At 39.2% G+C, this 15,690-nt stretch overlaps 1 protein-coding gene across 4 annotated transcripts in view; it reads right to left on the bottom strand.

The window, feature by feature from the left end:
- The window catches only part of PCID2 (PCI domain containing 2), a 35,582-nt gene that overhangs the window by 1,964 nt on the left and 17,928 nt on the right, over nt 1–15,690 (bottom strand). For 3 of the 4 annotated variants that reach the window (XM_074990736.1, XM_074990735.1, XM_074990725.1), the window contains 12 exons: nt 14,193–14,282; nt 11,904–11,977; nt 11,071–11,138; nt 10,440–10,479; nt 9,352–9,406; nt 6,141–6,244; nt 4,696–4,771; nt 4,436–4,577; nt 2,582–2,682; nt 688–761; nt 425–550; nt 84–207 (listed from right to left, as the gene is read on the bottom strand). In XM_074990736.1, coding sequence (XP_074846837.1) covers nt 84–207; nt 425–550; nt 688–761; nt 2,582–2,682; nt 4,436–4,577; nt 4,696–4,771; nt 6,141–6,244; nt 9,352–9,406; nt 10,440–10,479; nt 11,071–11,138; nt 11,904–11,977; nt 14,193–14,282 — 1,074 coding nt within the window. Of the gene's footprint in view, nt 1–83; nt 208–424; nt 551–687; nt 762–2,581; nt 2,683–4,435; nt 4,578–4,695; nt 4,772–6,140; nt 6,245–9,351; nt 9,407–10,439; nt 10,480–11,070; nt 11,139–11,903; nt 11,978–14,145; nt 14,284–15,690 lie in introns of those variants that run through there. The other variant, XM_074990743.1, reaches the window with a different exon arrangement.

Raw genomic sequence — 15,690 nt, forward strand, 5'->3', positions numbered from 1 at the left:
CTGTAATGAACCCTCCTGCTGTGTGTAGTGATTTCTACCAACTACAGTTTGCCAAACAAAACTAATGAATGGTGAACACCTACCATGTATATAAGATTAGCCAAAATACACTGGACTTCGTCAATATCAACATCTTCCACCTGCATGAATTTCAAGGCAACCAGAAAAGCATCTAGAGACAGCTGATGGGTTTTAAGTAACAAATATCTGAAAGAAGCACACAGAAATACCTTTGTTATTTCAGTACAATCACCTCACAATTTTGCTTCTCTGAGCAAAAGGACCCTTCTACTATAATTAACTTTGCTTAAATTCTGGCTTGTAAGGGAGAAGGAGGAAATGAGACCCTGGATGTTTTAAATTCAGTTCTGCGATGAAAGCAAATGAAGATCACCTTACACAGCAGGATTTCTACTTTGCTTACACTTTCTTAAAAAGGTTTCTGTAGGTGATGATTTTCAGTTTCTCAAGAATCAGGAAGATACCACAACGAATGAAGAAAGTTTCATGTTTTGTCAAAGCATCATTCAATAGCAGGAGATTTCCTTCACTAAAATGGCAAAAATATGAAAATATTAAGAGAAGGTTTGACGCTGGAAAGATGAAACCTCATTATTTTTCACATACTATAAAATGTTTCACATAATGCTATTTAAAAAAAAATGTAATGCACTAAATACACTATACCTCACAGCCTTAGTTACTTCAGCAAACTGCATGAGGTCATACTTTTTCAAAAGCTGAACTGTTGGCATATGGCCCTGAAAAGTAAGCAGAGTTAAAAATTTCCAGGATAAATTTAATACCTTTCCAAACTAATCTATAAACAAATATTTTTTACTTTTCAGAAAAAAAGTCGAATGGAGGTATTTTTTGGCCCCTAACATACTTCATCACTAATCATACCATCAAAACTGTCTGACAATTATAGGAGTTTGGGTTTTAAAAACATTAAAAATATGGTAGTGATTATAAAACTTGCATAACAGGGTAGGTTATGCTGCACATGAGTTAGACTGTTACTAATTTTTTACTTGTTTTGCACTCCACTCTGTAAAAAGAAAACTTACAGCACACCACTAATTACTGCTGATGTGTCTTAGCACAATTAATCTTATTGACTATATAACCAGGCATATTTTCCCTAATTTCCCTTTGCAGACTTTTAATCTCAATTATTTACCAAAAAAGTGGCTTTGAACCACATATACTACCAAAAACGAATACGTATTTTAATTTACACAGCAAAGATTACATTGCACATCAATCCAGTCAACACTGAAAGACATTTGCTTGGCTGCTATCACTGGTAGCTCCTTCACTGGTTGGAGAATCAGATGAGATGTAACAGAGAACTCTGTGTTCTGTTCCTAACTAGTACTCAGTGAGCAAAGAGCCATTTTAAAATATGCTTAACGTTTGGCATCTTATTATGATCTTACCAAGCTAGCCTTTCTATCTGGCAAAACAGTTCTAGAAAGAGAAGACAGCAATTTAAGGTACTGTACTAAAGGATCTGGTTATCAAAAACCTTGGGTTTCTATTTCAAGTCACTAATAATGGGTTTGGCATTTCCAGCCCACGTTGCAAGACTGCCTATTTAATATAGGTATTCGTGATTGCTCAAAGGAGTTCCAAGACTGTTGAAAAAAGAAAGGAGTGAATTCATCAAACATCAGGATTGAGGTTTTATACCTGTCAATTCGTCCAGCACCCATCTTTAGAGGCTGTATATGCATACCAGGTAAATGATGAGCAGGAAGGAATCCTGCCTTTTCAGGTTATGAACCCAATCAAGTAAACTATGAAGGCCTTTTTGCACACACTGCTTCTTGGGGTGGAAAAATAGAAGGAGCTGCCCTTGCACTTCTGTATCCCTCCACAGCTACACAGGGGAATGCTATGGAGCTATAATCCTGCGCTCCTCTTAAAGAGCTTGTATTCCCTTCTGTGAAGATCAAGCTGGTCAGGGTTGATCTGCCAGAGTTCAAGTTTGCACGTCTGGTAGACAGGCAAAAAAAAAACAACAAAAAAACCCCACAATCTCTCTGGGGTCGACAATTGGCGATACCGAGGAAACACTCCCATCACCCTTTCTTAGTGAAGACAGTCAAATAAGTTGATTTCTGATACACTGACTCCAGCTATGCAATTGCTGTACTTAGAACTGTGTATCTGAAATTGACTTACAGGTCTAGTGCAGACCTGCCTTTGGACACTAAAATGGCACCACTGAAACTGCTATAGGTGCCTTTGTCAGTATGAAGCTAGGAACGGAAGTGGGAATTAGGAGCTGTGGGGAATCATGCTTTTTATTACTTAAGGAGATAATTTACAAGTTCAAATAACATTTTCTCCCTTTTCCACAGTTAAGTCACTATTTAAGAGTTTCAGGTATGTGCTTGACAGACCTTCTTCCCAAGCCTTGCCCATACGAGATCTGCATGAGCCGACTCCTGCTCTGAACTGAGCTCCAGACAATTTCTGCACAGAAATCAGCAGAAGTCTTACAACATTATGTGTCAGTTTGGTCATTTGTTCCACACAGACTGATCTGGAAGTAGAAAACTAAACCACTTACCAATAACATTTTTACTGGCAAAAGGTAAATCAATATCATCCTTTTGTTTTTCTGACTAGAGCGGTGACAGTGCTCAAAGGCGAATGACAGATACTCTTCAGCTGCAGACACAGAAATAGGATTAGCACTGCTGTTGGTAACAGAGATCAACAGCAAAAACGGATTAAACATACCTAGTATTGTTTGATTATATGTATAACTGTAGCACTACCCTATGGTTTGAGCCTGTCAGAATGCTTTCTCCCATATTTACAATAACCTGTAAGTATTCACACAGGAACTCAATCAATCAATCTCCACTACCCACTAACTGAATGGGTAATATAAACATTAATGCTTTAAGAATTGTTGGCTTCACTGAAGATGGAACATTACCATTAAAACCTGTTTCCTTTCAAAAGGTCCTCGAGAAGATAGGTTGATTCTCTATGTTTTAGATGTAGCAGTTACACAATATAACTGCATTATTTAAAAAAAAAAAAAAAAGTCCAGCTCAGTATTGTTTGTTTATTGTGCTACTGTTATAGAAGGGGGAGAATTTCAGGATATTTATGCTTCTACATGTTATGACTTTTTTCCAAACCTAGGCATCAGGGCTCTTCTTCAGGGTGCTCAGACAGCACAGAATGTGTAAACGTATGCCCAACTTGTGCATGTGACTATAAAAAGACCACTAAGCAAAGGACTGGAAGTTTCCTTATTTGCAGGGGGTTACATTGTGCAACCTGACAAATAGGGTACTAAAGTAAATAGCTCCAGCACTCACCATTAAGGGAGGAAGGCTGCACAGTGCCTTTCAATTAACAGTACACGTACCCCTGGGGGTACTCAGAGCACTTCCAGAGAATACATCAACTCATTTAAATATTTGCCTGGTTTTACAACATGCTACATAAAAAGCACTACCAAAGTCAATACAAACTAAAATGTCAGACACACAACTTGTTTATACTATTCTATATACAATGCAAGTAAAATATTTATATTCCAATTAATTTACATATACTACATATCTCACAGAACCTGACAGAAGGGACCTTGAGAGGTCACTGAATCCAGTCCCCTGCCCTCTTGGCAGGACCAAGCACCATCCCTGACAATTCTCTCTCTTTTTTTTTTTTAATCTATTTACCCCAGGCCCCTAAATGGCCTCCTCACAGAATGAACTCTCAATCCAGGGTTTAGCAGGCCAGTGCTCAAACTGCTGAGGCAAAAATGAGAAAATGTGCCACTTTTTAGTAATACTGTGCTGTGACGCTTTTGTATTTGTATTGCTGATTTTATAACAAGTAGTTTTTAAGTAAGGTGAATCGTAGCACATGCAAGACAAATCAGACTCCTCAAAGAGGACCAGCAGTCTGGAAAATCTGAGTGCCATTGTCCAAAAGCATCATATAATAATTAGGCGAGATACACATAACGTGCCTTTAAAATCAATGCTGCAAGAAGCTAAATAGTATGGGAGTTTGTTGAAAGTCTGCCGTGTAAGTAAAAACTAAAGTTCTACAAACATCTGCCAGATACATAAATCAAAGCATATTGCTGGACTCTTGCCTAGCAAACACTTTAGTAACATATGTTCCAAATGTATATAGCATACACTAAAGAAGGGTTTGGCGATGTAAAAAGTTTAAGACAGAATACACGTTGCAGTTAGAATTGTAATACAAACCACAGTTTAATCTGGTTGAGCCTGCACCAAATCCCTCTTGATCTTATCTTCGCATTACTGGCATGAAAGTCACGCTTCACAACTGTGCTTTCCACAACAGGTTTTGAGTCACACATTAAACACGTCAGCTGGTCTTCATTCCCAGCAGCAAGACTATAAATTGTTCTACTGACATACAGTACCTTGCTTAAAATCACTATCAAACATTGCCTTGCGTCCAACGTAGTATTTGTAAGTAACTCTCTGTGCCATGCTGTAATCATCTTTCAGATTTGAGCTGTCAATGGCTCTAATTAATGGTTTACACAGATGAAGTTTATTAATCTGAGGGAAAAAAGTCGTATGATTGAAAGGCATATTAATGTAGCATTTGTGAGAAACAGGGGACTTGATTTAGAACATGAACTACAAAGAAAACAAGCTTACTACACTTGGCTCATACCTTAAAATAGATTTTAAACAGCTGATTCACCAGAAACAGCATGCCCCACTTTTTGGAGTCATCAATTCCAGCTCGACTGTTAACAAAAGGTAAAACATTAGAAATAAAAGTTTTAAGAACATTCATATTTTGCTTTTTAGAATGAATTCCTTTCATGGGTCTTTTGTACATATTTTAAACAAATGTTTTTAAATTACTACCAAACAAAAAACAGGCCAAAAATTCCTCGTAAATTTTAGATCATACAATCTTCATCAAAACAGTAAGTGCAAGCCCATTTCCATCCAATAACCCTTGTTAATTTTACGATTGCCCAACTGCGTTCCCCATCAGTGCAAACACTGCACAAACAGAAAGTCACCTGGTCAGACAAGGGTAATCACTCCAAACTCAACACACAGGTCTTACCATGTATACACTTCCAATACACAGTCAGTCATCAACAGTGTGCACATCCACCTCCTCAGAATTTCACTCAATGCATACCTTCCCCCCGCCGCAATCAGAGCAAGATGAAAGATATCTTAGGGGGAGACATCATTTTACTCTGAAATTCTACATACTGCTGTTTATTTCTTCTTCAAATATGCAGACAGGAGTTAAGGTTGCATACCTGGATGAGATTTGGAGGGACATAATGTGTGCATGTGTGAGTGCTTGCAACATGGAACTGAAAGGGAGCTGAAACTTAAGTGTGTTTTGATATTATATCTGAGAGGTATGAAGAGAAATTGTAGACTTTTGTGGATGTTAACTGTACTGAGCTGGAAATGTCCTCAGTTTCTAGTGATTGTGTTAATAGGAAATACCTGAGTGATTATTAAGTATTTTATTTAGGCACTTCCCTTGATTTTAAGAAAATGACAGAAGCTTAAACAATTTTGCCGCACAAAGTCTGGCAGAGGACAGCCTTTGTATGACAGAAGTTATAAGATACACAGTTGAGGTTCATTACAGTGGTATTCCCAGCCTGTGGCTTTCTGCATACATGTAAATTGCAGCTGTTTGCAATACTGGAATGGGAGAAAGAGTGAAGAAGCCTTTTCTCCATGTTGAGAACATTAAAAAAATGTTAATAGAAAAATTAAAACTGAAGTCAATTAAAACTCTCTCTCCCAGTCCCGCTTGACAGCATGTGAAAACTCAGCTCTTTCTGTCCTATTCCAGTGTGAACTGTTTTCTTTGGACAATTGTGATATAAATTAATCTCCTCTGCAACACTTTCTGGAACTATCAAGTCCAAAGAGAAGCCTCTCCAGCTGTAGCTGATATCCAGGAGAGAACACAGCACAAGAAGAAAGAAGCAAGCAACAAAAGTGATTGCCCTGACCCACATACGGCCTTGGTTAGCAGAGAGAATTAGTTCTTACCCTTTAATAAATGGGTAAAGTTATTTAAGTTTCTTAATAATCCAACACAAGATTGAGAAAAGATCTGTCACTCACGTGTCACTGGCGCAGACGCGAAAACAGCTCATCAGCAATTCTGCTGCTTTTTCCAACATGTCACCGGCTTTGCTCTTCCCTTTCTTCACTAGCTGTTGATCAGCCTAGCAACGCAGGGTAAAACAAAGCACATATTTCTGTGTCCAGGCTCATATTTTAAATGCAGTTAAGTAGACTAGTTCTTTAAACACAGTAAAGAGGTAAATTCCTCACATCTATCACCACAACATGTAGTATGTGTTAAAATAGCTCTCAGGAGTTTCTGAGCACCCTTCTACTCACTAACTAAAATAAATGAGAAGGGGAGGTGTTCAGAACCTGGGACGAGGTGTGTGGTGTACTGGAAGGCTGGGCTCTGATGCAGCACTCAAACATTTAAAATTTGGGCAGCATCTTACTACTGACACGTGATATCAGTTCTACTACAGTGCTTGCATGATCGATCCCATTAAGAGTTGAAGTCATTGTGAAGATAGATGTTTCCTTAATTTTACAAAGGATATCATGCTAAAAATATTACAGTTTAGAATGAGCTATTTAAAAGAAATTCAAAGTTTTTCTTTTTTTTTTGAAACAGTGCTGAATGCCATCACCTGCCGCATCGTCAATTATAGGCGTTCAAAAAAATCATGACCTAGCGCACCCTAGCCTTCTCCCCCCCCAAATTAATTTAGGTTCTTCTAAATTTGCTCTCTGGTGTATGAGCTTTCAATGTTCACATTTTCAAGTTCTCCCTAACAACTGTGAAGGACAGCAATTTTTCTTGTAAAAGAAAGCTGAGATTTGCAGGCAGTCACAGGACCCCAAATACTGATAAGCTCATGAATCATGAGCCGGCAATGTAACATGGGAGTGGTGCAAAAGGTACAGTCGCTAATGTAGAACTTTATCTCTAAGGGTGTGTCTACACAGGCACAAGTTTTCGAAATGGCCATGCTAATGGCCATTTTGAAAATTACTAATGAGGTGTTGAATTGAATATTCAGCGCCTCATTAGCATTAAGACACTTCCAGCTGTGGTGCTTTGATAGCGCCTCTTTTGAAAGTGCGCGGCTTGGCACGGCTACACGGGGCTCCTTTTTGAAAGGACCCTGCACCTTTGGAAATCCCCTTATTCTGCTCAGCTAACAGAATAAGGGGATTTCCAAAGGTGCGGGGTTCTTTTGAAAAGAAGCCCCATGTAGCCATGCCGAGCTGCGCACTTTCGAAAGTGGTACTTTCAAAGCGCCACAGCTGGAAGTGTCCTAATGCTAATGAGGCACTGAATATTCAGTTTAGTGCCTCCTTAGTAATCTTCTAAATAGCCATTAGCTTGGCCATTTCAAAAATTTGTGCCCGTGTAGACACACCCTAAGTGAGGATGAACAAAAGACAAACCAATGGCTGAAGTGGGAATTGGAGTTTGCCTTGCAAATTGTTTTTAATTTTCTCTCATTTATATTCTCCCCCACTTTTAACTATCCTAAACACAAATGCCAGTGGGCAAAAATAAATACATAAATAAATAAAAAGGAAGTGAAGCCTTATTATTGAAGATACAGCAATTCAAATGCCTCATATGGTGCCAATCAAGTTAGTTTGTAAACTTCTGCAAACCAATGGACAAAAAATTCTCATGCAGACCCTCCATTTCATGTTTCTCACAAGTAATAAATGGGCCCAAATATAAAAACAGCCTGATCAAGATTGGATCCTCAGACTAGGTGTGGTCATTAACATAGAAACTACTCTTTTCCCCTGTTCAGACCATTTCCTTCTTCAGGCAGAAATAGATTTTCCCCACTGAAATGCACTATCACCATGGTCCACTCTGGAGAATTTTCATACCCTATCAAATTCAAAAAAAGTTTCTTGAAGAAAATTCTACCCAATCAAGAAGCCAGGGAGTAAAAGCAATACCGAGGCAATTAAGACATGCCCCACAGAGCTCTTCTGAACCACACATCACCTCAGAAACCCAGACTGACTTCAGTGAGAGACTTGCAGGTTCTCATAACCTCCCAGGATCAGTGCCAAAAATAAGAAGTAGTTAGAGTAAGCAATTTACAGTAATGCAAGTGTAAGAAACTAGAATTTTACCTCCCCCCACCACAGAAATGGGATGCAGAGATGTTGGCCACAACTAGGAGCAGTTGGATTCAGCAGACCACAGTTAACGAAGTGCAGGTCTATGTTAGAGGAGACAGTTGACCGAAGATACACAACTTAAGCTACGAGAATTGCGTAGCTGGAGTGGATATACCTTACGTCAATTTCCTCCACCATCCCCACAATTTTCTCCACCGTCCTTTACTCCTTGTGACTCTGAGAAATACTGGGATTGACTGAGATGACCTCAATGTTCGATTTAGCATGTCCCTGCCAGATGTGCTAAATGGAACTCCATCCATCTTCTGCGGAGTAAAGACAAACACTGATAGAAGACAAACCTAGGGGCAGAGGGAGGGAACTGGAAAGTTCCTAGCACACCAGAAGGAAGGTGGCAGTGGCATATAGGAAACTCCACGCAAACCCGAGACCCATTATGAGGCTGTTTCTCCATTTGGCTCCGTGGGCTCTAGGAGGATAGGGGATGTGTCTGGGCTGGAGAGAGACAGATGCTGCACAGCTAGTCTCTGGGAGATGGGGTAGGCATGAGTGCTGAGGCTTGGTGGCAGGAGCCTGGCTAGGGGAAGGGCTGCGAGTGTCTGACCCATCAGCTGGGCTCTGGAGGGGCAGAGAAACAGGAACTGGTTGTTGTAGAGACTTCTTAAATTCTCTGTTCCTGGGCCAGTTTGTGTGAGTGTGTGTCTGTACAGCTACAGATAAACTGGCTGACAGGTATTCTGAAATGAGTTACCAAGTCACACTATTTGAAATTTACAGAATTTTAAAGAATTTCTAATTTTTCAGATCACAAGTTCCCCGGAAGTAACACTTGTAAATTCAATTTTATGCTCACTAAAATACTTATATTAGGTGACCTAACATGTTTTTGATTTTTACAGTGCAAATGTTTGTAATAAAAAAAGAGAACAGTGTACACTTTGTATTGTAATTGAAATCAATATATTTGAAAATGTAGAAAACTCCCAAAAATATTTAAATTTTATTCTATTAAAAGGAAGAACAGAGAGAAACTTTCAGCCTTTGCTTAATCTTAAGACACTTCACAGTCAAATTCCTTACTGAGTACATGAAATTGTTAAATTCAAGTTTCAGGTCTACTTACATTATTAGCAAAAATGCGAAGGTCAAGTGCTACGGCATACATAATAGGCAAAGCCCTATGAAGCAAATAAAATTATGTAAGCAACAAAACCCATACTGCAGAATAAAGGCGCAAGTTAATTTTCTAGTCCATACAGAGTTAAGTGTTCCTGATGGGTATAAAATTTCCTATATATCCACTTTCTTTTCCTTAAAATCTTATAAAATCACATTTTAATAGAAAAATGTCTTTAAAAGGTAAGTGTTTCATACATCTTTATTTGCAGTAAATGAATAAAGCATTTAAATTTATCTTCAGGTGATAATCTGTCAAACAGAACATTAAGCTACACTCAATGCTTTAAAGGGAAATAAAAGTATGTTTACTAAACAATGGCTGTGTCTACATTACCTCCATACTTCGAAGGGAGGATCGTAAGTAGGGTGTCAGGAGATTATTAACGAAATGCTGTGCTGCATATGCAACACTTCATTAAGCTGATTCTCCCCCATGGCAACTTCGAAGCATTAAACTTCTAAATGCCTGCTCGCATGTAGACTTTGAAGTGCCCGGGCAACTTCCAACTCCTTTTACTCCTCACAATTCTGAGGAGTAAAGGGAGCTGGAAGTTACCAGAGCATTTCAAAGTACTGGCGGCTGAGCCGCGGCTACACTTGAGCTGGCACTTTGAAGTTTAACACTTGGAAGTTGCCATGGGGGCGCAGAATCAGCTTAATGAAGTCCTGCATATACAGCACAGCACTTCATTAATAATCTCCCGGCACCTTACTTACCACGCTCCCTTCGAAGTAGGGAGCTAGTGTAAACAAGCCCAATTTGAATGTGTAAGCTATTGGACAAATAGACAAATGAACAGATATTGGGTTTGAGTCCCTTATGTAAATTCAAAAGCGAGAGTGACATAACAGTTTTAGTTAGTACATTACTAGTGTACATAAAAGAAACAAATCATGACTGATAAATGAGTTATTTTTATGGTGCTGTCTTAACTGAACTCTAGTTGTATTTTTGGATGAAATATAAGAGTAGCAATCATCTAGGTCTACGTACTGGCTTAGCTAATAATGTAACATTTATAGAGTACTTACCAATTTTCTTCTTTATGGGCCTGAAATGCTCGCAGGAACGATGTGTTATGTTTAAGAAAACACAATGACACAATTTACAAAAAGTGACCCCTGGGGACAGGTATAAGAGTCTAAATGGCATACCCTTGTTTCTGAGTGTAGGAGACTCCAAAAAAGATCAGATCAAGCACCAAGGAGTGTAGGGGAATGTAAGACATGAGTACAGCTCTACTAAATGCTACTTCCTTTGTCCTGACTGCGGAAGCACAGAGCATAACACATGGGAATGGGACAGGCCCAAGGAAGGGAACAAGACAATGGGTCTTTGCAATATCATTGTGCCCCCCGCCCCCCCCGGCCCATGCTGCATTACGTGTGGAACGCCGGTAGGAAACTAATTCTCTGACTTGGGGGCAAGTGATACTTTTTTGACCCATGTGGAGAGGAGAAAGGGGAAATTTTATTTGGATTTCACCAGTTACAAGTTTAAATAGTGCTCTCTCTCATTTTTCTAAACAAAATTGTATTTTTTAATTCCATCACAGTTGAAAGAATTTTGTCCCTACCTGCCTGTCCACCCCCCTGCCCCGAAGAAAAAGTTATCCCACATGCATGCTTTTATGAGCTCTCAAATGAACCAATGGAAAAGGATATTGCACTATAACTGTCTGGCACTTGTAAGCTTCAATAAAGTCATGGTTCCCAACAGCATAAGTACATCTGTCAAAAGGAAAAGCATTATGGGGAACACTGAAAACCTGTTTTATACTTAGAAGTTTAGCTTAATATATTAGCCTTTTTTCACTAACTAAATTAAGGCTTTGCACTTTCATGTTAGTAACAAGCTTCTTTTTAGACGCATTCTTAAACAGCACTAAATATTTTAATTCAATACTGAGTGGCAACGTCAAACCGACAAGTAACACAATACATTATGCAGCAATAGATCTGAACTCAGTTTCAAATGACCTTTCTACAACTATTATTCTATATAACTGAGATGGATAAATTTGTAAGATTCCTGAAATGACAGAAAAAAAGACAAGAACAACTTAGCATCTACTCAGTTTGAAAAAAGCAGTGAAGAAATCTTCTGGATACTAAAAATGCATGCGAGAGCCCTGCCTTTTCCTATTTAAGGAACGTCTCTTGCCCCTGTTGCTGTTTGTTCTTCATGTCTGATATTGCTACTAAAAGCAAACATGCTTTTGCAGGGCCTGGGAAAGGACATGCATTATTAATAAGACTAGAGCATAAACTAAAAAACAACAAAACAAAACAAAACAGGAAAAAAAAATCAATGTTTCCTGTAACATTTATTTACAGCAATTTTAGGGATTCCTTACAATAGTAGATACAAAATTTTCAGACAGAGGTGTGATTCAAAGTTGCTAGTGCCCTTTCAAATCAATCAGATCAATTCATGGAACTACTGCCTAGCTGAATATTTAAAACTTCAAACTTTCATCTTCAGATCATCTTTACCTTAAGTGAGCAGCAAACATTTCATCATATGGTGGCTCCAGAACTTGTTGACATTTTTCTTCTGGAGATGGGAGCTAATTATAGGGGAAGGGGGGGAAAATTCAACAGAATATTAAATGTATAAAATTGCACTAAAATTTGAAAAAAATGCATTTTCTATTCAGCTAGCATTTTTACACATAGAAGTCTTGGCTATACAAGAATATTAACAATTATACACACTATAAAGGAAAAATAGAAAATTAAGGAGCATCAATACTAAGGAAATGTAGAAGGAAGGATAAAAATCATGCTATGAATCAGGAGCAACAGACAAACCAGGCCACAGAAGTCTCAAACTCATTTTGCCTTAGGGCCAGTGCCAGTCCTCAAACGTTTCTAGTGGGACAGTGAGCACCCCTTCTGACAGCGCTCCAGAGGGAGGGCAGGGGTCTCTGTGCATTACCTCCCATGTGTCTCCTGGCCCCTTCTGCTGGTCCACGCTCTCCCCACACCCACATGTCCCCTGGCCTCATCTCTCATTCCAGGGTGATTTAAACCTGCCAGAAACAGCGCAGCAGGGCTAGAGTGGCTTCCAGCTGCTAGTTCCATGCCACTGCCAATACATCCCTGTGGCCCATGGGAAATGTGTGCAGAGCATCCTGTCCATGAGTGTACACTGTGACACTAACTCATTTTGTGAGGCATATTAGATATCAGTGATGCCAACTCCTTTGATTTGATCAGAGGCCTCCCGTATTGGGGCTTAGCTGTCCTGTCCTGTCCCTCTCCCCGCTCCCGAAAAGCACCAGCCGCTTTATTAAAATTAAGCCAGATCTGGGAACTTTACTACCTGATACCTTATGCAGGTATACCTTACCTGTTCAGCCAAAGACCTCAAACACCTGAGACCAAATAAAAACATTCACAAGTATGTTTTTATCTGCGATTTCAAGAGGCCACTATCTTTCTGGAGGGGTTGGGGGGCTGATTCATGAGTTTTGAACTCCTGGAGTTGGGAATACAGTATATGCAAGTTGATAGGGCCTCCCCTGTGCCCACGAGCCCAGAAAGAGACCATGATCCTACAAATGACATGAAACTGAGTCCTCAATCTGACATCCCTATGTCCTTGGGCTGGGATGTCTCCCCCAGACTGTGCTAACATCCACATCCTTGTGCTGGGATCCCTCCTGCACTCACTAATAGACAGTCTCGCACTGGGGTCCTGCTGGCCCCACAGTAGCATCAGCATCCTTGCACTGGGATCGTGCACCCCTCCCACCTGGAATAACTGAAAGTGAAACCCACCAGCCCAACCCAGCTAGCTGCAGAAGTGCATCAGCTCAGGTGGCTCCCTGGCCAGCACAGTACACATCACAGTGCAGGCAACCAGCCTGGCTTCCCAAACCAAGGGGCACTCTGCAGCTGGGATTATGTGGGGGTTGGGGGTCTGGGGGCCATTGGGAGCTGTGTGCATGGGTGAATCTCTGAGTACACCCACTCCTGCCCTGGGATGGCATCTGTGCAGGTCTGATTAAATAATTTTTTTCAAAATATTTTGTGGGTCAGATTGGGGAAATGTAGATGGCCAACGGATGGGGAGTCTAAAAACCCCTGAAGAAGGGAAAAGCAAACCAGAAACATGCACTGCTCTGGGTTGTCAAACTTCCCCCCCCCCCAATAAAAGAAAAAGAATAAAATGAGACAATACATATGAAAGGGAAAGAAGAAGAGACATTTAAGATAGTTACAATAATAGAGCTCACTGTGAAGTATAAAATCATTAATATAAAAATTTGCATGTTTCACTGTATTTCTCTGGAAAGCATCTGGCAATTGTGTTAAGTTGTGCTATGGAAGGAAAGAGGAGAAATGGATGCTAAGCATGTCATTCTCTGTTGAAGTCTACAGCTTGTTTAAACATTCAATAGATAACCTATAACTTGATTAAATTCTAACAGTTTTATGAGTTCTTGCTACAGAACTATTGTTCACTTATATTTTGTGAATCTTCTTTCTTTATAGGAGAAATGACAGAAAGTGTTTTTCCCCAAACTAGGCTCTCCTTCCTGGAGAAAGAGAGTTTGGGTTTTCATTTGTGCCTGCATGTTTGTTCTGAACACCATCCTTTTCTGTTACTTTCTTCAGAACAACCTGAATTTTTCCATCTATGCCCCCATAAATGTCATGCAAATGAGCAAATCCATGGACCCTGTCAGAGCCCCTCTGAAATTAATGGAGGTCTGTCGGTGCACCTCACCTTGTAAGACCGGGACCTTGATTTGTTAGTGTAACTGATTCTTGTACCTGAAGCCTGGGGTTTGCGACATGTGGATGCTTAAATGACACCAATTCTGCACAAAACAATCCATCTCTGGAGTCAATGGCTTCTAGAACCTACAAAAGAAAGTTAAGAAAAAAATTACACACTTAAAAGGAACAAGATTTAGCCTTATCCCTGTAATACATATCGCCACATAGCTAATAAAAATCATCATCTTGTGATTACCTTCTCATTCTTATCAATGACTCTGCAAATATTAACTTCACATACATTATTCCCGGGGACTTTAAGTTGGGGAGACACATTAAAATTCTTCAATAGGAAAAACCAAATACCTTTATTTTTCCTTAGTTGTACAAAGTGGATCAGATCAGTGATCTCTGCCTTTCTGATGGCAACATAATTTAGAAACGTTATATAACAATAGAAAGACACCAGTGAATAAAAAGGACACTTGCAGCCATAAATTGAACTTTGAATATTTTACTGTATTGCAGTTGTTGAAAGGAATGGCAGTTTGGGTTTAATTAATAAGAACTTTCAAGTGTATTTCACATGAATATCAGCATTTAAAAACACAATCTAATAATATAAGATTAAATTATGCCTCTCCCACTCAGAAAAATCCTCCACTTTAGTTCAATAGGAAATTTTTCTTAACTAGGAGCTACAAGAGTGGACCAGAGCATCTTTGTGAACTCATTTAAGTCTAGTAAGAGTTTTAGGTTTTGATGGGATACAGGATTAGACACTTAGCACTATTCTTTTCTACACACATCAGGGAAATATATTACCACTTCTAAATAAGCAACAGAAACCAAATTAGCTCTGAAGTCACCTAAGAATTTCACTGAAGAAATAGAGCATTATTAAACAGTTAAGTATAGTCTGCATCAGTGTACTCTGTAAGTTGTGTGCTTGGGCAGCCACCAGTGTCCCCTTTAAATTTTTCAATCCACGGGTAAAATAAATGTTATCTGCACCAAGGCATGCGTGGTTGTACACAACAATAGAAATACATGCTGACGACTGTGGAGGCTCTGATAATCAGCTGGACGGTATTTGACTCTATCCTGCACGTGGATGGAAAAAATTAGAGATAATACTGGTCAATATACACTGAGTTCAGCTCTGTTGACTTGATGTTCAGAGTATGATTAACAAAGTTTGATGCAAAATGCTTAACAAATAGAAAAGATTAAAAACCATTAAAATGCAGGTGAATAATCTGAAGACAATTTTGACAGTGAGATATAGTATGATTTTGTTATTACAGTTAAATATCTAGCTCTGTCATCAGGCATCTTAAGTTTCAAAGATAATGTAAAAGAACATCATCAATTTTAAAAAGCCACAGACTTTACCTCATATTGGTATAAATGCCGTTGTAAATAGAGATTAAGTACTTTTTACAGTTCATGCTTTTACTTCATGCATTTACCAGCATGCTGATTCATTTACTATATTAAATTTCCTACTGTTGTATGGATCTGTCATTCAGCGACAGAAGAGAAAAAAACA

The sequence above is a fragment of the Carettochelys insculpta genome, chromosome 1, assembly GCF_033958435.1.
Source record: "Carettochelys insculpta isolate YL-2023 chromosome 1, ASM3395843v1, whole genome shotgun sequence".
In the NCBI taxonomy this organism is placed as follows: Eukaryota; Metazoa; Chordata; order Testudines; family Carettochelyidae; genus Carettochelys; species Carettochelys insculpta.